The sequence below is a fragment of the Hippocampus guttulatus genome, chromosome 8, assembly GCF_054856545.1.
Source record: "Hippocampus guttulatus isolate MCC_2025c chromosome 8, RoL_Hgut_1.0, whole genome shotgun sequence".
Taxonomy (NCBI): domain Eukaryota; kingdom Metazoa; phylum Chordata; class Actinopteri; order Syngnathiformes; family Syngnathidae; genus Hippocampus; species Hippocampus guttulatus.
This window is the reverse complement of record NC_141268.1, coordinates 8,056,118-8,076,251: the sequence shown is the minus strand read 5'-3', so window position 1 is coordinate 8,076,251 and position 20,134 is coordinate 8,056,118. Positions and strand designations below refer to the sequence as shown.

Below are 20,134 nucleotides of genomic sequence, written 5' to 3'. Positions count from 1 at the left end.
GATAAATCCTCGGTGTGTTTTCCTGGACATGTTTGACAAAGCTCTCCTTATTTGCCTGTTCCACCTCCATTAATCTTCAAACACGCCCGCTCCTTTCCTGCTGGGTTAACCAATAATTCGATGCGGCTTCTCACATAAGCACTAATCAACAATTTAGTGCTGTACCTCAATCCCCCAGGATGAATGAAACGCCTCTGTAAGGAAAGACTCCAATGTACGCCATCTGTAGCTGTCCCACATTGCTACTTATAAGGGCGGCGGCACAATGTGGTCTCGGTGACGTGAAATAAATCAAAGCCACTACATCGTATTTCTGACTGCGACAGAGTGATGACGGCAACTTCCTAAAATGGCACCGGCACAGTAAAGCGCACAAACGTCTTACAGTAAGTGTTCTTATTTGAATGGTTTCCTTTAAGTGAATTAAATCAACTCCGGCCGTCATCATGACCTTCCTATAACTGTACGAAAAAAGTTTTAAGTGACATTTTGACCATGGAAGTGTGAGTACAAATTCTTGGATTATGTTTTTATTGTTTATTTAGCATATCCAAGGGTTCAGCATGAAAGAGTTTGCATATTCGGTTTTGGAACAAGGCCAGCAGCAGATTTTTTTCCCCCCCCCGATTTTACATTTTCAAAAAATGGTTCACTTTGACCCACCTCATAACAGGAATGCCAAATGTTCCAAATGTTAAAGAACTACTATTGGCTAAGCTTCTACACAGCAATATTCAAAAGTATTCAAAAAGAGGTCAACAATAGTAATGTTCAAACAATCCACTGGAGGCTTCGCTTCCCGTTGCATGCCGGGATTTTTTTTTCCTTTCTCTTTTGGGATTAGAGCTCCAGTGACCTCTTTTTCAACCCTTCAATTCTCATACGTAAGTCAGAGTTTGCCACTTCATTGGACCGTCGGTGAGGGTGATCTATTGAATGGAAAAAAAAAAGGGGCCCTGAGCGCAGGGAATCTTCACTGGGGTGGGGCATCATTCGCTGTGGGTCTACCAAATCGAATTGGACGTTGAGCATTAAAAAGCCGAAATCACGTCGCCCAAAAATAAAAAATAAAATGGCACGGAAGTTCTTGTTAGTCCGTGTTCTCTTGCAATACGGCACGGTTAATGCATTCATCTCGGTAAAAAGCCATTTTTGGTCACTTCTGTGAGTATGGGGTTGCGTTTATGGCGGCTGCAACATATATTTTGCAAAATAATCGGACACAGACGCTGTTACATTTGCAGAAATTATGCAGGGGGTGGCCATTTAACACTGGCGTACATGCGATTGTATGAGAGCCAGCTTGAATATGACAAAGCTAAATACAGAGTGAATGCAATGTCATCTCTTTTGGATTCAAAAAGGATTTAAAAATCTGAATAAACAAAAAACCAACTGTGTGTCACAGTGAAAGATTTTATAGTACTAGTGGGTTATTTTTCCATTTTGTCATCGTGCCACCTTCTGGATTTATTTTCATCAACTATTGTATCATAACGTTCAACCGCTGTGGCTCCATATCATCTCATATGTAATGTAAATGGAGATGTACGCTAAAAAAAACTTACCAGAAGTATATTCAGATTCCCAAATGTCACTAAATTCTGTTAGTTTGGCGGTCCAAATAACGGCACATATTTTGTGACACACATACCGCTTACATTGGAAAGAAATATTTGTGGGTGAATTAACTTCAGCGTACTTGCATATAAAACTTGCATTTAAATTACAAAGGTCCAGAAAGCAAATGCATAAAAATATATTTAAATTATGTAAAAGCAGAAAAGCAGCTTATCAACAAAGGCACACCATGATAGGAGATTTTACGGGGGGAAAAAAATTTCGCGTCTTGTTTTTCCTCATCTATTTATTGTTTTTCCATGTTTTTCTTTACTTTAATTTAGCTCTTTTTTTTTTATCAGAGCTTCCCATTGTGATGCATCAGTTGACCTAAATGTTTCCTCACAGTGACTCAAAATTAAGGCTGTGACACTTGACATACAATGTAATTTTTTCTGTGTCATAAAATTGACCAGAAACCCATTCAAATGGACAACTAATTCAGTGTCGTTTCATCCTATATTTACAGTTACAGTCTTCAATTGGAGCACAATTCCAGAATTTGTGGCATATTGGCATTTTTTTTTGCGATTAATGAACACACAAGCTCATTCTATTCTTTTTTCTTGTGCATTATGAATCCCAGTTAAAATAAAATAAAATGTGTTTTGCTTGATTACTCATGCTTCGATCAAAGAGTAGTACATATATAACAAATCTTCCCAGTCGGCATATTTAAATTTATGAGTGCAACTGTATATCGTAGTTATCTTAAATTTTTATGACGTGACACTTTCCAACCACTGTAGCTCCCTATATCATATCAGCAAACAGTGTCAACGGAATTGTGCATCCAAGTGTTACCAGAGAAGCACTTAAATGTACATGCATTTAATGATTTTTTCAGGCAAATGTCATCATAAAAATCCAATGTTGAAACAAGAGAGCTTGCAAAACTACTTATCCGTGCAGATTAAAAGAAGAGGCAATTTTGCATTAGTTTTTGTGCATGTGTGAGTGTGTTCGCACGTTCTATACTTTCAAGTAAGATGACACAAAAAGTCGAGCTGTGTCTTTAAAAGTGAAGGATGCTTGTTCAGGGATGTTTGTCACTCCATCATTATAGTCACTGTACCCCCATCGCCATCATCATCCTCATCCCCATCTACAGACGCACTCCGCTGCATAGCAGTGCCAAACAAACGCCACATTCGTCCACAAAAAGAGGGAGGAAATAAAACTAATGCGTTTCGTGTCATTTTTATTCCATCTCTTTTTATTAAGAATGCGGTCACCGGGGACCGTCGGCAACGTAAAAAAGCCGGCACAAGGATGCATGCGTGCGATTCTTTAAAAACCGCACGTTAGCTTACCTTCAACAGCTATTACGACCGGCAAAATCCAGAATATCCATAGAATATCCATGGTCGCGGTCACTCAAAAACGGCCCCGGGCATTCAAATAAAATAGGTCCAGAAAGCCATTGACTGCCCGACGCGGAGAGGGCACAGGCGGTCCTTCACCTCCAGCAGAGCGCGCTCGGATAGGAAAACACAAGCGACTCAAATCTGGACCAAGTTTGGGCGAGACCAAACACACGCAGACACCGGGGATGGTCATTGTGATTTATCATCACAAATGAGTCATGCTGTGTCTCTAGACCGCGTCTCGCGTGAAATAATATTTGTTAATTTATTTTTTGTCATAAATGAGGACGATATTAAAACATATATTTCAATTTTTTATGACCCAATTGGTCACCGGAACAGTGAACTCCCCTTCTGAGCGAAGTTGTTTTCACCCAGCTGTCAATCAACAGAAGGACCGTCCTTCTCCTCGCCGCTTTTTACCTTTCTGCTAGTTTTGTGATTTGGCACCGTGCAGGAGGCTTTCAAAACTGGAAAAAGTTTATACCTCAACTTGCACGCCACTCAAGATGGAAACACGCAACCCGTGCTGTTGAGTAGGGATTGCTTTATACAATACGGAGTGTTCGTTACGGGAGCTGTGCCGTAACAGGTGCTGCAGCAGTGTGAGTAAACGTTACCTTTTTGTTTTGTTTTGTTTACGTACGTCACCAACGTGCTTTTTTTTGTTTGTTTCAAAAACAGGCAAATACAATTATTTCGTATTTTTTTTCTATCCATGTTAATTAAATAATCATTAAATGTTGAATAATAATAATGATGTGACGCTCAAGGATGAACACTTCGCGCGAGAAAAAGCATTTCCGAGTTGTTTGTATGTTTTGTTCAATGACAAACAATATACATAACCGTTAGACAATTTTAATAAATTAACCAAAGTTCAACAAAACGTGATCAAGTTAAACGACGCTCTCTTTTTGATGTAACTAATATGGTAAAGATAATTATACGAGATTTGTCTTTCTTTGTTTGGTTTTTAACCATCTTTCATGATTTTGGGATTAAGATGGAATGTGAATGCATCACCACTGAGGCCGGAAATGATTTAAAAATATGCATCTTATTTTACACTGGTCAACAATTTTTTACAAGATGCAAGTAAACTTTTTAAGAAGCATTTTCTGCACTAATTCCTCACCTGCCCTCATTTTTTTCTCTTGCACACCATTTTTTTGTAAAAATACTAATTATAAATGAATAATGTAATAGCAATCTTAAAATTGTAATATAATATTGTATTACATTTATGAATTAAGGGGGAGGTTCAGCAACACGTGGATTTTTTTTCTGATCGTCAAAGCTATAAAGTATGCTTGGTAAAATTCATATTGTGCAGGTATTGCATTTGTAGATCAAAGTTAAAAACAAAAAAAATGTCAAAAACCTAACATGCTCGCAAAAAAGTGAAGACATATTTCAAATCGGCATCAAAAATACATTCAGAGACACATCAAGCCATCTCTGATTAAAATTTGCTGTTGATCAATGGTGTTAATGTGCATGGTTTAAAATTGGTGATTAAAAAACATTTGAACGTTTTGAACAGATCCTCCCATCAAATGAGCTCCCCATTTGACGGAACAGACTTCATATTGTACTATACATGAAACCCCAGCAGGAGAGCTTAGCAGTTAGTGAGCGCTCTTGCCATCTTATTCATCATACGAGTGGAACCACTTTGAAATATGTTGCCTCAGTTCGTCATCAATTATTCATCACAAATAATTAAAACTGGGATGTGCTCACCGTTTTTGGATCTACAATGGCGATATAATGTTCTTTTTTCAACACAGGAAGACATGATTTTTGAAGAATTAATTGTCTGTTTGTTCATTCATGTTAGAAAAATTTTAATACACTACATACTAAGGAGCACTGAGGTTTCCGTAATTCTCATAAAAATATAGCAAAAAAGGAGTCAAATTTAAAGTATGAAAAAAATAGCGAGGTCTTGTGCATCTCATAGAAAAACTAAGAAATATTCACGTTTTAAATCTAAAATGTATCAATTAAAAATACTGACATTTCACAGTAACGCAAAAATAAAGCAATTCTGGCAACAACAAAATAAAAAGGGTTACAATTGAGAGCAGTGGTAGGGAATCTACGGCTCGCGGTCCATACAAGGCCTGCCTGCAAGAGTATCTGCTCTTGCTAGCCATGCAAATAAACAAATAAAATAAACAAATAAAACATTAGAAAAAAACAAACAAACAAAAGCCCCCAAAGATTCAACACGTGTTCATATTATAGAAAAATGAACTTTTCCTGGAAGCTGTGGAGAAGCACTCTCTGGCTTTCATTGAACCTTACTGGTGTCTTGGCCCCATCCGAGTTGGACTCTATTGATTCCAGTTCACTTGACTGTCTTGACACGGGATGGCGTCCAGGTGATTAGGACACAGATGGAGCCAAATGTCGGGGGGAGCACAGAGAAAGCAGCATGCCGGAGCTCTAATGACTTCCAGACAAGCCCCGTGTGGAACTCGGCCAAAAGAGAAGTGAAAATGTTGAAGAAATGACATTAATACTCTTCTCAAGTCACCCGCAGACATATTGCTTCCGGACTGCGTTCAAATGCAGCGTGTCGGTAAAAAAAGTAGCGGGAAGCAATGCGAGCTCTTGTGCAAAAAGTAAAACACACAAAACATAAATGGGACAAACTTCAATTACACTAGATGAGCAGAGTAAGGGAGACCTGATGCTAAATTCAGCATTGATTTGTCGTAGTTCTTACAATTGACTCGTATCATTTTATTCATATCAGCTGCATGGGACAATATAAACGTACAATTTAGAAATATTTATTTTCATCACCATACCTAAAGCACTTTTAATAATAATAATAACAACTGAGCGTGAATAAGGATGTTTTTTTTTTGTTTTCATCCAAATGCCTTTTAAAATCAGAATTTTCCTTTACTAGATTTTTTTTCGGGGGGAGGGGATTTTTTGTTTTCAAAATGCAGTTTCTTTCACTAATAACATATAAGCCTGAGCACCAACCAGGACTGGAATACTAATATTTTGCTGTTTTTAAGAATTAATTTTAAAAATAATGTCTTTAATTGTATGGTGGGAAGCAGAAGTTGCACTGCAATTTCATAGTACCGTTTAGGGATTATTGATGTTGGAAGGAAATTACTGTTATTAGCACTTCAAATTGTTCGATTGAAGAAACATTTGAAAAATTATTTCAACAATGATTGTAAGTTTAGTTATTTAAAATGCATACAAAATTATTTGGAACACGTATGTAAATGTGAAACAGCTAACGTATTTTATTTACAATTAATTAAAAATATTAATACTTTCATCTGATTATGGTATATTTCGCATCATAACCGGACAGATACTAAATAAATAAATAAGCTGGGCGCTGTACACAATTTTTTTTCTTTGTACCTTAATTTAAAGCAAGGCATGAGAAAATTCATTGAATGAAACACTCCAGCGAATTCACTTTTAGACAGGCAAGATAGATGGAATGAATTTATTTTAATGTCGAGCTTCAGGAAAAAAGATCAAATGGGGTACTGCAAGCTCCACAGCCGGATGTTGACGTGTGTGGTTGCATCAACGCTGCCACCTAAGGTTCAAACGTTGAACTGCCCTACATTGTCTATTAAGAGTGTAACTGTGGCCACCGAACCTCTTATGTATGTAGATAAATATATAAATTGCTGAACAGAAAACCAACATTAAGTGCAATAACTCATTTTGTGCTTTTTTTTTTAAACCAAAAATTAACTCACTCAATATTTTAATGTTGTTGGCCCTGCATATTATTTCAAAGGCACAAAAAATTATTAGGCTGATGGATGTGGTGTGCGGGCCACCTGATATATCACGTCAATTCTCCATCAGAAGGCATATCCATCCATTTTATATAGTGCTCGTTGTCCTTTGGATTCCTGCTAATCGAAGCTATCCCTGCTGCCTTTTGGCAAGAGAAACGGGGAACACCCTGGACTGTCGGCAGTCGATCACAGGGTGCAGATATCCGAGCCTGACTAACTTTTGACAAGATAAGTGAGGTACATACTTGATTGTTCCTCGGCCAATTGCAGGACCCATGTAGACAAAAAGTCATGCAAGCTTCTAGACAATTATGTCAAATGACGTTTGGCGTAGTCAGGTTCACCAAGGATTGGTCATCGGCCAATCAAATATAAACCAGCAAGCATTCACATTCACATTCAAACCTATTATAATGTTCAATCAATGATTTTTTTTTTTCAACGGGTGAAGTATGCATACTGAAAACTCTACACTGGAAGGTCATAGCCGAGCTTCGCACCCGAACCTCAGAAATGTGAGGGAGACATGCTGACCACTATGATACTGAGCTGACGGCTTTAAATCAGTTTGGAAATTAAAATAAAATCCCACTTCCATTCCTCGAGGTTAAACAAATGCTTTTGAAATGAATTTAACGGTGCTTAGGCAGCAGCTTTTCTCATCCTCTGGAATGTAAAGGTATTTACAAGAGCCACTTTGGGCTGGAACTGATTTCCACCTCTTAAAGGCCTTCCGGCAACATCAGGAGCACAAAGTCTCTCTCACTTTAGCTGTGCGATCTCTGTTAGTGCAGGGAAAAACCAAAGGATTAACCTTCAGTAAGATCACATTTTCACAAGAAGGCAGAGCCGGGTGGCGCCGGGTTCAACGAGCAACCCGAGCTAACTCGGATCATCCAAGTGTTTTGACGTGTGGAAAATAACTGATGTTATCTCCTCGGCCAAATGAAAAAGAAGCATTGCACCACAGGCTGAGCTGTTCTGCTAAGGAAATATGTCAACAAAGATGGTTTTGCAGCTTGTTTCGTAGGCTGGATTTGCACTGCAGGTAAACAGTAATATTTACATAATATGACTATTATGTATTACACAGAGTTTAGCCAAAATAGTCCATCACCAAGGCTGAACGTTTTGGCCATAGTTCCAACAGATAGGTTTGGTGCTAAAACAACACCGATCATCACCCGAAGAACAAAATGCATACAGTGAAGCATTGTGGCGGAAGCATCACGCTTTGGGGCTGTTTCTCTTCAGCTGGAACTGGGGCCTAAATCAAGATCGAGATCATTACAAAATAGTCCCCTAACAGCTTAGGCCACTGCTAGAAAGCAAAAGGAAAAAGTTCATTTTTTAAAAAAAAAAAAAAGCCTACTTGAACAAAAAAGTTTTGAAATGATTTATCTTGGTCTCATACCACAAAAACCTGGCATTTTTATCAGGCATGTGGACTTTTTATATCCACTGTAGATAGACCACACATTTTCTGTTTTTGCGCTGCACTTTCATTGGCAGATACGTATCTGGTTTTTCGCCACATTTTAAGAGGCCTGATTCCAATCTGAAGAGATCAGGTTCCAGACGACATACAGTATATTCCAATGGTGCCACTCGAGGAGGAAAAAAATGAAGTCCAAATTTTGTGACTTAAACCATGCAGTCAATCCATCAATGAATAGCACCCAGCCCACTCAGTTCTGCCTCGTTGTTTCTGGTTAATTCGGTCCCACTAAATGACTGATTAAGTGAGCCCAAAAGACCCCATGTGATTTAATGGTGTTTTGGTCTAGTGGATGCCAGTGACTATTTCAAATCTAGGACCAAACATAGTTTTGACTTTTGTCATTTATCAGTTCCAAATTGTTTTTGCTACTAAATGATCTGTGGCACATTAAGGGTTCTCTTTTCTAGTTTTGAAATATAGAAATTGAAGCGCAAACATATTTTATCATTGTAATGATACGTCGTCCGTCCCGGATTGGGTTTGGACAAAATTACTTGCCCCTCGGCGGCTCTTTTTTTAACTAATTGATAAGAACCTTTCACATAAATCAGCTCAACTCTCATTATGGTTTACATTCCAGGGCCAGCCAAGGAAAATAGCCTTTCTCCCTTCAATGTGGACTCTGCCTCGACCAAAGTAGACTTGCTTTCAAAGTACAAAGGCTTCGTCTTTTGCTGCAGATGAGCCAAATGTTTTTATCGTGTCTAAAAGAGCCTTCTGCTGCCATCTTGAGCATCTTCCTGGGTTCTCTTAACTCTCTGAGTAATGCTCTGCTAATGTGACAACTGCATCCGCATCTGTGGTTAAAGCATATAGTAATGTAATGAGAACATGGTTAAAAAGCTAAAACTACATTTTAAAAAGTGAAACTCCATGTATCTCATGGCATGTGGTAAAAAGTTTATTTGAATTGTGTGACAATGTTTGAAACAGATCGTGCAGTAGTAGAAGTCAGCAAAAAATATAGTGCCTATAGTGTCGGAAAGTTAGCAGTCGTTTTCTTTTGATTATGTTTAAAAAATAAGATATAAATCGAGCAAAATAATTTGAAAACAATTGTTTGGGGCATCTCTCTCTCTCTCTCGCTCTCTCTCTGTGCGTGTACATGTATGATTTTGTAATCTTTTTGGGGGGCTCATTTTCCAATATGACACAATTAAGCACGTTTTCAAATGAAAATGAAGTAACATTTATTCATGCTAACTCAATTGATGTTTTTGCTAAATAAGTGAAATGCTGATAAAACATGCTGCACAACCTGAAATGTTGAAACAAGGCAAATGTTTGATGAGCAGGATAATTAAATTGACGTTGAAGTCTGTATTGATTATGATCAGTCAAATTTCAGCACTGGTTTTCTTAGTTATAGTTAATAGTAAAATGAATATGTTTTGGTGATGGAGCAAAACAATTTGATCCTGTTCTTTGGGACATTTTTGTGTGTTTGATATTTTTCACCATTTTTCAAACAGATATGATTAAGTATACGTGCTCAATCAAATGTTTTTTTTAATTAATAAAAATTACTTCAACATTGAGAAAGGGGGATAGAGAGAGAGAGAGAAGCCTTGAATGTTTGTTTGCATAAAATATTTTAAAACAGATTATGCACAACTTTAAAAAAATTAGAATGTTGAAATTGGTTTTGTTTTATTATTGATGTTAAATTCAGTATTGGTTTTCTTAGTTTGATTAATTCGTGAAATATGTTGTGGGTGTGGGGCCAAATAATTTTATCCCATCTTAAAGCGTCATTAATTTTTTTTTTTTTTTTGCTCATATACTGTATATTAATCATTTTCTATCATGCCTTTTTGGAGCATATAAAATAAACACATTTTTGCGGGTTTCCCAAGAAGAAATATTTGGTAATAAAAAGTATTGGTGCTCACTCAAATGTCTGTTTTTTCATTGAAAACGAATAAATCATAACAGCAATATACAATACCTCTCTGGCACCCTACAAAGGCCAATACTGCACAATTTTACAGCATGTTACATTGCTCTGTGTACAAATTGAATTTTAAAAAAAAAATACGCCTCATACTTTTTTTGTAATCCCACTAAAACATAGCCAATAAATAAATGCAAGAACTAAAACTACGCAACAGCCTGGCGGATATGAATTAAAGACCAAATTCATGTCAAACTTCATAGATTTTCAACGTGTGTCTGCCCAATCACAGAGAGCAACAGATGGAGGTGCACAATGAGATTTTACCACAAAGAGGATTCCTCCATCTATGTACTTTGGTGTACGTGTATATGTTTGTGGGAACAGAGACTCTTTCAGGATGACCCAGCCTGGCAAGTCGAGTTGTCATTTAAACTGTCAGTAGCGGCGCATCAAATCAATCAGCAATCCTTTGCTTGGGGCATCTCAGTGAACGATTTAAAATAAGCAGCTAGGTGGGATTAGAATGTGCAAAGTCTCTGAATTTTAATTCTATATGTCTGTGTGTGAGAATAGGTTTATGTTCATGCATTTCTTAAGAAGCCTGGTTAAAACGCTTAAAACACTTTCTCCAAAGCAGGCATTAGACTGCACAGCATAGGAGTGTTGCAGGTTCAGGATTTAGATTAAAACTATTTGCCAACTTTTTGCCAACTATGTAGCGCTCATGTGGAATTACTCGGGCTCAACCGATTAATCTGCCGATTAGCTCTTTTAAAATCTCTCAAAATCTTAAAATCTCCCCCTTTTTTAAGGTAGGGGGAATTTTTTTAATTACTATTTTGCGCAGTTCTTTAAGTGGGTTAATATGCAGCAGTACTCAATGTTAGCCTCCAGCTAAACACTAAACTTGAGAGCACAGAGCACTCTCTTGTTATTCTCTCTTGCGTGTGCACCGACTGTTAGATGCCACACGTCCTTCCCTCGCGATGCGGTTTGTGTGTGGCAAAAAATGGACACGAAGACGAATGAAGAGCGTGAAATATAAACATAGGGTGCGTTCGGAAATGAACTCTGATGCCCGTACACCACTCAGAGTGTGTGTGTTCGGAGGCAGAGTGAACTCCGCTCGCATTAATTTCTGAATGCAGCCAGCACTGGAGCACCGTGTCCTCAGTCGGAGCGCCGAGTGTGTGCACAGGCACCCTGTTTTTGGTGTACTCTGAATATTTAACCCATCCATTATCCTAACCAAATGGCAAATTTGAGCAACACTTGGGAGTTTCTCTATGCCAGTACGAGTGTGAAATCAGGTATGCCCCATCAATGCAGGTTTGACATCATAAAAAATGCAGTGGAAAAACAAAGTTATCTGGTTTGCACAAAATTGCACCTAAAAAGAAACGCTTTCAATGTTCGCACTATTTTTAATTTACCAACCGACATAGCAATGACACACAATAGGTTCTGCTTTTGCTCACAGTGCCATTGATTCTGTGCATTACTCATTGCAAGTGCATCACTGCAACTTTGTTTTTTTGCGCAACAATTAGCCCTCAGTTTAAAAACAATAAAACTGCTAGCAATAGTTTTATTAGGAACTTAATTTTGGTTTGCCGGTTTGGGGGGGGGCGTCCTTGCGAAACATGGGGATCGGGTTATTTTTGTGATCTCACTGCGTTTTGGCGAAATCCACCTTCTGTCTTTTCTCAACACTCAAAGACGCCTAGCACTGGTGCTAAAAAAAAAAAAAAGTGACAAGTGAAAAATGAACGTTGATCCTCAGTGGATGCAGCTGGGGGGCCACGAGCAGTCTGAAGCTCTCCATCAGTCCGCTAGCTCTCTCGCTGTCAGCTCGTAATTGCTAGCTAGCAACGGCTAACAAGCAGGCTCAAAAAGGAAGCCCCATTCCCAGCCAATGAATATTAACCGCATTGCCAAATGTGCCTGAATTGCATTTTGGGAAAGCCGAAACACCCATTGACACCTAGTAATAATCTTGAGTATTTCATTAACTTGCCATGCATGTTTTTGGAATGTGGAAGGAAACCGGAGTACCCGGAGAAAATTCATGCAGGCGCGGGCAGTACATGCAAACCTCACACAGGAAGGCTGGAGCCGGAATCGTACCCTGCACCTCTGAGGCTCACGTGCTAACCTGTCGACCACCATGCCACTCACTTTCATAGTATTCGTTAATTTTAAAAATTGTTGAGGAACGACCGCATAGCCTTCTGGTACATGTTAGTTTATCAATCCTTGAGGGTTTTTTTTGGGGGGGGGTTGGTAAACTAATACAATGCAAGTAACATTTACTCCAAAACACTCCTTTTAAAATGTACTGAGAAATTCTGAGTGGAGAAAACCTTCGTAGTTCTTTTTATTGGGCAATATCACCCCAATTCTTTCAGTGCACTCGTGCAGGAGTAAATCTTCAGAATGAATCACAACCTTTGAACTCATAGTACATGAGGCTCATCAGTGTAACGTGGGTGAGTAACTTATGTTCTCATCAAATGAAGGGTGATTTTAATCATTAGAACAATTAATCCACTACAAAAGAGTAAAATTTATACTCTTCCAAGTATAAATATTACTCTCATTAGACTGGGACCAAATATTGTCTATTTAGAATCAAATGTATGAAATTTACTGTGTGTGGTTACTTTGTCTCATAGACTAAAATCCATGGGTCTAAAATCCCACTCATGTTTCTCGAGAGGAAAATATTGTGCTTCGAAACAAAGTTTAAATTTAAGTAAACAAATCTTGATTATCGATGATCTAAAAATAAAAAAAATAGTTAGTCATTCATTATTGAGTACTGTTGTTTTTTTTCCCCCTTCTTTAACCAGGTAAATTTCAGTTGGATATCTGAATCCCAAAATATTCGATAGCTGCAGCCCCAAATTCATGTTAAATGTATTTATTTTGGTATTGCTGTACATACATCCATAAGAAGGAGGGTACAACAGTCCTTTGAGAATTGTAGTTTACCTTACATTATTAATACTTAGTGACTTTTATTATTTTACACTTGACAAATACTCCTTAAAAAAATACGAGTAAAAATTCAGCATAATGAACCATTTTCAACAAAATAAAAATGAATCATAACTACCAAACCTGCTCTAAAAAAACTAAACTGATTCTTTTTTTTTAAAGTACAAATGAAATAGAAACTAACGAACTAAAAACACAGATAAAAGCACCCGCTTTGAATTTTAACTTTATTGAAACCACGGACAATTAAATGCGCTACATTTCGGGGTCTGTCCATCATCAAAGAGGCAATGGAATTGATGATGACGGCAGTGAGTGGAGCAAGTCACACGCGCGTTCTTTCTCTTGAAACACAGCAATGTTAAATATACGCCACTTTAAATTTACTCGGAAATTTAACGTTAAAAAAAAAAAGATTATAAATATGCAAGAGCGTGCTCGGAATGGTTTCTCTTTCCATATCAACATTGGCACACATCTACAAAAAAATAAAAAGCCACTGTGGCATTTTTCTCACTTTCTGAATATACAACTTTTGAACTGACTGACGTAGCTTTTGGTTGTATTTTGATGCCCACAAACTTGAGGATGGTCTTTAGCTACTTGCTGACGCGGCAGCCTCATGGATTTAGTTTGTTTTTTTGGTTTGTTTTGTTTTTAATCACTTTTAACCACTTGAAAAATGTTTGTTCCTTGGAACAAACGCACTGAAATCCAAGAATTTTCCTGGACGACAACTTGGAAAAAGCACCAACGCCTTTTTCCCTTTGCACAAATCCAACTGACCTTTCTCGCATGTACAGGACACTGCCTCACCACTTTATTATGTACATAAAATAAGAGCAGTGTCTTGTGGGCTTTCCTAAGAGTTCTTCCCGACAGTATGTCAAGTTTATTTCACACAGAGATGTAAAATAAATTATGTGGAGCTTCTGTGTTTAATAGCATCCACTATGTAATTATTTTTTGCTTTCAAGTCATATTTCGGTAGCTACTGTCCAAGTAATGACAAAAATAGCAAGGTGGAATGAAAGAAAGAGTGCCCACGTTAGCATGGCTTTGGTTGCTTGAAAAAAAAAAATTATAATAAATTCAGCAAAGTCATTTCCGCAGCTACATGAGTCAAGGTATTGTCATTATAATCCTTCGATGTTGCTGTTGCAGACATTTTGTTCACACAACGGCATTGTGAAGTCTTTCACACGTGTGCAGATCAATACAAATTTTCCCAAAATCCCCACCGTTGTCTAATGACTACATGTGATCCGGAGGTACTTTCACAGTTGGAAATCATAAAAATGCTTGATTTAACTTGCTTGCCGCTTCGAGGGATGTTAGCTCTTTATTGTATTTCCTTTGTACTTAACCTCAACCCTGAGAGGAAGCTGGTAGAGAAACTGAGAACCTCCATGGGGATCCAATTATATTTTCTTCCCCTGTTCTTTGCAATAGAATAACTTAGTAACGGGATCTCCTTTTGATTTTGCTGTTTACGCCCTGCCGAGCAAGAAGCTCAAGCTGCCGGGTTATGTATCGAACATGCTGCATGTTTGCTAGGCGACTGGTTAGCCACGCTATGCAAAGATAAAACATTTTTCCATGTAACTTTGTGAAGATGTTGCGCTGAAATCAAAGGGAGGGGTGGAAAAAATAAGTTAATTATCTGAGCCAAATCAGTACATGCCGAATCTAATTGTGACTTTCATTTGTGTTTTACTTCAACATAAGTCAAATTCAGGTAGACGGACAACCAAAAAAAATTTTAAAATGCATACATGGGCCATGTACATTTTTTTTAAATCCTTAAGCGCAACAGTGATTGTTGTACCTCAATTTCTAAATTTAATTATATCTACAGAATAACCACTTATGGGGTTTGCAAAACTAAAAAGCACAAACACTGTTTTGTACTAAGTGCCAAAACATTCACAGAGCAAAAACACACTACGTTCAGTTCATGTTCGCCCCAAAATGTGGACAAGTTCGTGAACTTTCATTCTTGAACTCATTCAGGGACAACATTGGCCACAGGTAAGATGTCGGTGTGGAGTACAATGGAGGGAGCAGGAAGAGTGAGAACTGGAGGAGGCCGAGGAAGAAAATGTGGAGGTGAAGAAAGGGAGAATGAGAAGGTGAGGGAAGAAATAGAAATTACTGATGACATCAGAGCTCCAATGATGGACAATGTAATCAACGGGAATGACCCAGAGGGGCAGCACAATGCGAACTGAGTTGTTGGGGGGGGGTTTTCCTCTCAATTAAGTTACTGTTTTTTGTTGTTGTTTGTTTTGTTTTTGTTGTGTGTTGACATGGGAAAACAAAACATAACACAATGGTGTGCTTGTTTTGATGTTTACGGTAAATGCTGTCAACACCTTGAATAAAAATACAGAACTATGACCAAAGTATGACGCCACACTGACATTGTTTAACTCGTGCGCAGAGAAAGCAAAAGCCAGATGTATTTTTCATTCTTACCATCAGTGTGTAGTTGGCGCATTTTGTGGTTACGAATATGATGGATTGTGCTAAATGTTTGATCCAAAAATATAGATATTTTTGACAAAGGTTTGAAGAGTTAAACAAGACGTATTTGCTTTTGCATATGAAGTACAATGTTTTGCCATTTCGGTGAAATGTTTTCTTATTTGTGTGAAGAATTTTGAAAAAAAGAAGTGCAGAAAAAATTTATGAAACAAACGAACTTTCTATATATTGCCTTTTTCTGCAGTCTTTTACATTTTCTTTTATAGTTTTTAGGACCCTGTAAACACAGTTTTTGCTTTTACTGTAGTCATGAAAGCCTGAAGTCGGGTGAGGTGACTCTTTTTTTTTTTTTGCCAAGACCTAGAACAGTGGTTCGGTGAATCGGTCTCAGGGGTTCGACGGAGCCTCTGCCATGGAGGTTAAGACGCACACGACTCAAGATGTCAATTAGTCATGATACACCCGCCTGGCCATCACTGGCTGCAGATGATCACACAACATTGCTTGTCCAATCAGTGCTGTGGGAAATTTAGTTCACTCAGCCGTCACTGTGTGACTGTCATGATAGTACGTCATACAATTTTTTTAAAAACTATACTTTTGCCATGTAATTTTATTTACTTTTTTCTGTTTTTAATAAATGTATTTTTTTAATGTCTTGAATTTGTAAAAAAAAAAATCATATTTTTATTTTTCACTAAATAAGGGATCGGTGAAAGTGCATATGAACTGGTTGGGTTCGGTACCTCTAACAAGGTTAAGAACCACTGTCCTAGAGTTATAAATGCTCGATGTTTACAATCCCAGCACCAAGATCGGCCAATCCACAGACTACGTGATTGTGAAGTGACGTGAACATTGCCATTTAGGAGGCAATCTTAAGTTTGTGCCGTTGCCGGACACAAATAGAGAAGCACCTGGTTGTGTTGAGTGTTTAAGATGTCTCACAAGTCCTTCACCGCAAACTACCTACCTACCTACATACATCGTCGCCCGCAGATAAGGGATCATGCTGAATTTAGATGTGAAGTTTCAGCAAGAGCAAACATACTATAAAATGTCAAGTTTCCCAGACTGCAGATAACATTTTTCACCACCCAGCAGAATTTTATTGCAGGCTCAAGAAAGCCGTCATGACATTCAGCCGAGTTGACCAACCGAGTAATGAATGTCATTTTATGAATCTGGGTGTCTTTTTTTTTTTTGTGTGTGTGTGTTTTGTTGCTAAAACAGGACTCTGCTATGAGCTTTAACACGTCGCTTGAAAATCCAGCCTTGAGTCACTTGCCTGTGTGTGTGTGTGTGTGTGTGTGTACCCGTGCATGTATGTATACAGTGGTTGGCGTTGTCATCGTATGCGCAGCGCGCATGCACAGTATGTGTAGGCACGCGTGCAGGGAAGCGGCGTAGCGAGTGAGGAAGTGGAGCAGAAAACAGAGACATAAAGAAATCCTGGATAATTCTTCCCTGAGATGTGCGAGCGGAGCATCCAGAGGTCGTTCCCATGGCAACCTTTGCCCAGGGAGATCACTGACCCCTCCCGCCATGCGGCACAAGCGGAGCACCGCTTTTGTAGGTCACATATGGCACCAGCGATCCAATCAGGTCTAATCTGGCTGGAGTTGTGGCTCATAAATAATACGTGATGAGAGGCTGGGCTAGGGGGGGCAGGTTTACACACACCATCTTATCCCATCGGCAGACTCGACTGTACAATAATGGCTGTGCGCAAGTGGATTAACTGACCCATTAAATGTATATGTCAACAAATGTATGTTGTTGTCTATTGGTGATAGCTCAGTGGCATATGATACGCCCCGCGCAGTGTGTTGTTGCAATCTCCGACGCACAATGGTTTCACCTCACCCCTTGCATGGCTATAAAATTCTGGTGCCATTCAAAATGAATTCATTTTCTGAGGTTGAACATGGTAGAAGGACAATTAAAAATGTGTCGATCCACGATTTAAAAAAATAGATCGCAGTCAATATTGTAACTTTGTCCCTAAGTCAGCAGTCTATTGAATTTTCTTCTAGTTTGATATTGTAGACACAGGGTTTGCTCTGAGTGAACGTTTTCTGTTGATTTAAAAAAAAAGTATGATAACAAGGCTCAAGTCACCCCTTCCAATGAAAATCAGCAAATTATTTTTGGGTACTAAGAGTGGCAATCAATAAATATTAAGGCTGTTCAAAGGCTACATATGTGCATATATGTGTGTGTGCGTGTATTTTCCAGGACGATGCCAGATGTCAAATTCTTTTTAAGTGTTTTGATCTAGTCTCCTAAAGTGTCCTAAAATCCATAAAGTTTCAAACAGTTAGATCTGTTTTTGAGATTGTACGGAACTACTTTTTTGTTGAACTAGAAGACATGAAGTGCATTATTTACTACTTAGAATTAAAAATGTGCGTTTTCTTATTAATTAATCTCATGTCACCCTCTCATCAAATTACAGCATCACTCATGCATGAAGACACAAAAAATAAGTACAACGGAGAAAACTTTACCCGGAATGTGAGTGAGGTTAAGAAGTCGACGACCGTTAAGCCGAGACACATTTGTGAATTATTGAATTTGAATGATTTATTAGACTTCACTCGACTTACTTTGTAGCACCACTGCATTCATTTTGTACACTTTAAAGCTCTTCTCAGGCTGAAATGCAAATTGTTTGTTTGTCTTCCAACAAGGATTGGCGTCATAAGTGACCATATGTTTAAGGTAGTCAGTTAACAAAGTGGATGGAGCCAAATTAGAAAAGTTAGCATGTCACCCGGAGAAGTTGGGTACTGCATCAACTGAAGTTTACGGATTAAAACTTCATGATTTCTCGATTTCATGCAAACTGCTGTTACCGACTTTTATTTCCAAAAAAGAATCAGTTGCTTAGACATATTTTATTTGGTATCTTTGAACGTGAGCTTTCGTTTTCATCTTACTTTTCTGAGAATTGTTGACCTAGAAATGAATTTCTTTCTGTGATATACATTCCTCAACATTTTCTGCCATTGAATTGTTATCTATTCATGTTTAATGATGACACCCTCTGTTTTTTCTGCTGCTTATTCTCATCCGCGATCTCCATCACACACCACACAAGCACAGGAAATAACATCAAAACTCCTTACAGGAGGAGTAAAGCTCAGTACCTCTCGACTGTGAGGCAAACCTGGTAGCCATTATCTAAAATCAATATAGTGGAAACTTTATTGAATACTATCTCCAAACAGTATCTGGACTTTTTTGATGACACTCGTCGGAATTAGTCGTCAACGAAGTAGTGATAAGAGAGGATGAAGTAGTCATAGAAGTGGTAATCGTAGTCGTAAGAGAATAGTAGGAATGACATCACAGATCCAATTAGCATTCAAGATGGCGCTCTCCGTGTTGTCTTCAAGTACAGACAAACACCTCAGAACCTTTGACCGACCGCGTCCCGTCTCGCCCGCCGTCCCCGCCGCGGTCGGTCATTTCATGAGTGAGCTGCTAATAATCACTGGTGACTGGCTTGTCACCTTTTTCACTCCAACGCATCGAGAGGCCCCTTGGAGGCCATATGGGGAACGCCGGCTGCCTGCAGTCAGCCAGTCTGCCCCTCGATGCTTCTTCTGCTTTCTACTGGTGAAAAGACATCACTGCAGACAACTTTGAGCTAGAGACAGAGTGGTCTGAAAATTCCCACATTCTCACCATGATCCATACGATCGTGATATTGCTGAAGAAAATGGAGGTCGAAAATACATGCACATACTGTACAGTATTGCCTCAAACAATCTAAAATCAGTACATCTATGTAGTTTTCCCCATAAGAAATTCAAAAGAATTATTATTTGACAAAAGAAATGAAAACAACCAAAATGATTTGTTTATGCAACAAATGACAATATTCACAATTAAGGCTCCAAATCCTAAAAATAAATTACTCCTCAGGCTTTTTGTCCTCTTAAGTACTTTTATCCAGTTATTAGTAGTCTGTTTTAGCCTTCAGCATGGAGCTCTGTCTGCTACTTGAGTGGTGAGGTCATGGATCCAGCACTTAAAGAGCTAATTCGCCATTTTCTCTCCACATGAAGAATTAGTGATCACAGACTTGGACGAGGTCGGAGTTTTCACTCTTGGTAGTCATAGTAACTCTGGTCAATCAACTACTTTTTTTTTTAATCAGAAATGCAAGTAAACTTATTCAGAGGAATTTTGTGGGCTCATTCTGAATAGGTTTTTTTCCTCTAGCGCATCATAATAATCATATTCATAATATGGTATCAATAATCTAATATGCAATGTAGTTTATGTAATATTTAGTTGAATTTTTGTTTTCTGATGCATGTCGATATCAATTTTAATGCATGGTAAAATTCATTTTGCGCAAGCTTTGATGGATTAAATTTAAAGCCAAAAGAATAAAATATCTTAAAAATCAGATGTGCTGGAAAAACAGGAAAAAAAACGTTTTTAAACT

The 20,134-nt window shown here is 38.2% G+C and overlaps 1 protein-coding gene and 1 long non-coding RNA gene across 5 annotated transcripts in view; one reads left to right on the top strand and one right to left on the bottom strand.

Moving 5' to 3' along the window:
• ephb2b (eph receptor B2b) overlaps positions 1-3,083 on the bottom strand; it is a 148,844-nt gene extending 145,761 nt beyond the window's left edge. For all 4 annotated transcript variants that reach the window (XM_086117257.1, XM_086117258.1, XM_086117259.1 and 1 more), the window contains exon 1: positions 2,934-3,083. In XM_086117257.1, coding sequence (XP_085973383.1) covers positions 2,934-2,985 — 52 coding nt within the window. In that variant the 5' untranslated portion in view covers positions 2,986-3,083. The remainder of the gene's footprint in view (positions 1-2,933) is intronic.
• Positions 3,084-3,446: 363 nt separating this feature from the next.
• The window catches only part of LOC147201011 (uncharacterized), a 28,575-nt gene continuing 11,887 nt past the window's right edge, over positions 3,447-20,134 (top strand). Inside the window, exon 1 of the long non-coding RNA XR_015101663.1 lies at positions 3,447-3,592. This is a non-coding gene — a long non-coding RNA (uncharacterized LOC147201011). The remainder of the gene's footprint in view (positions 3,593-20,134) is intronic.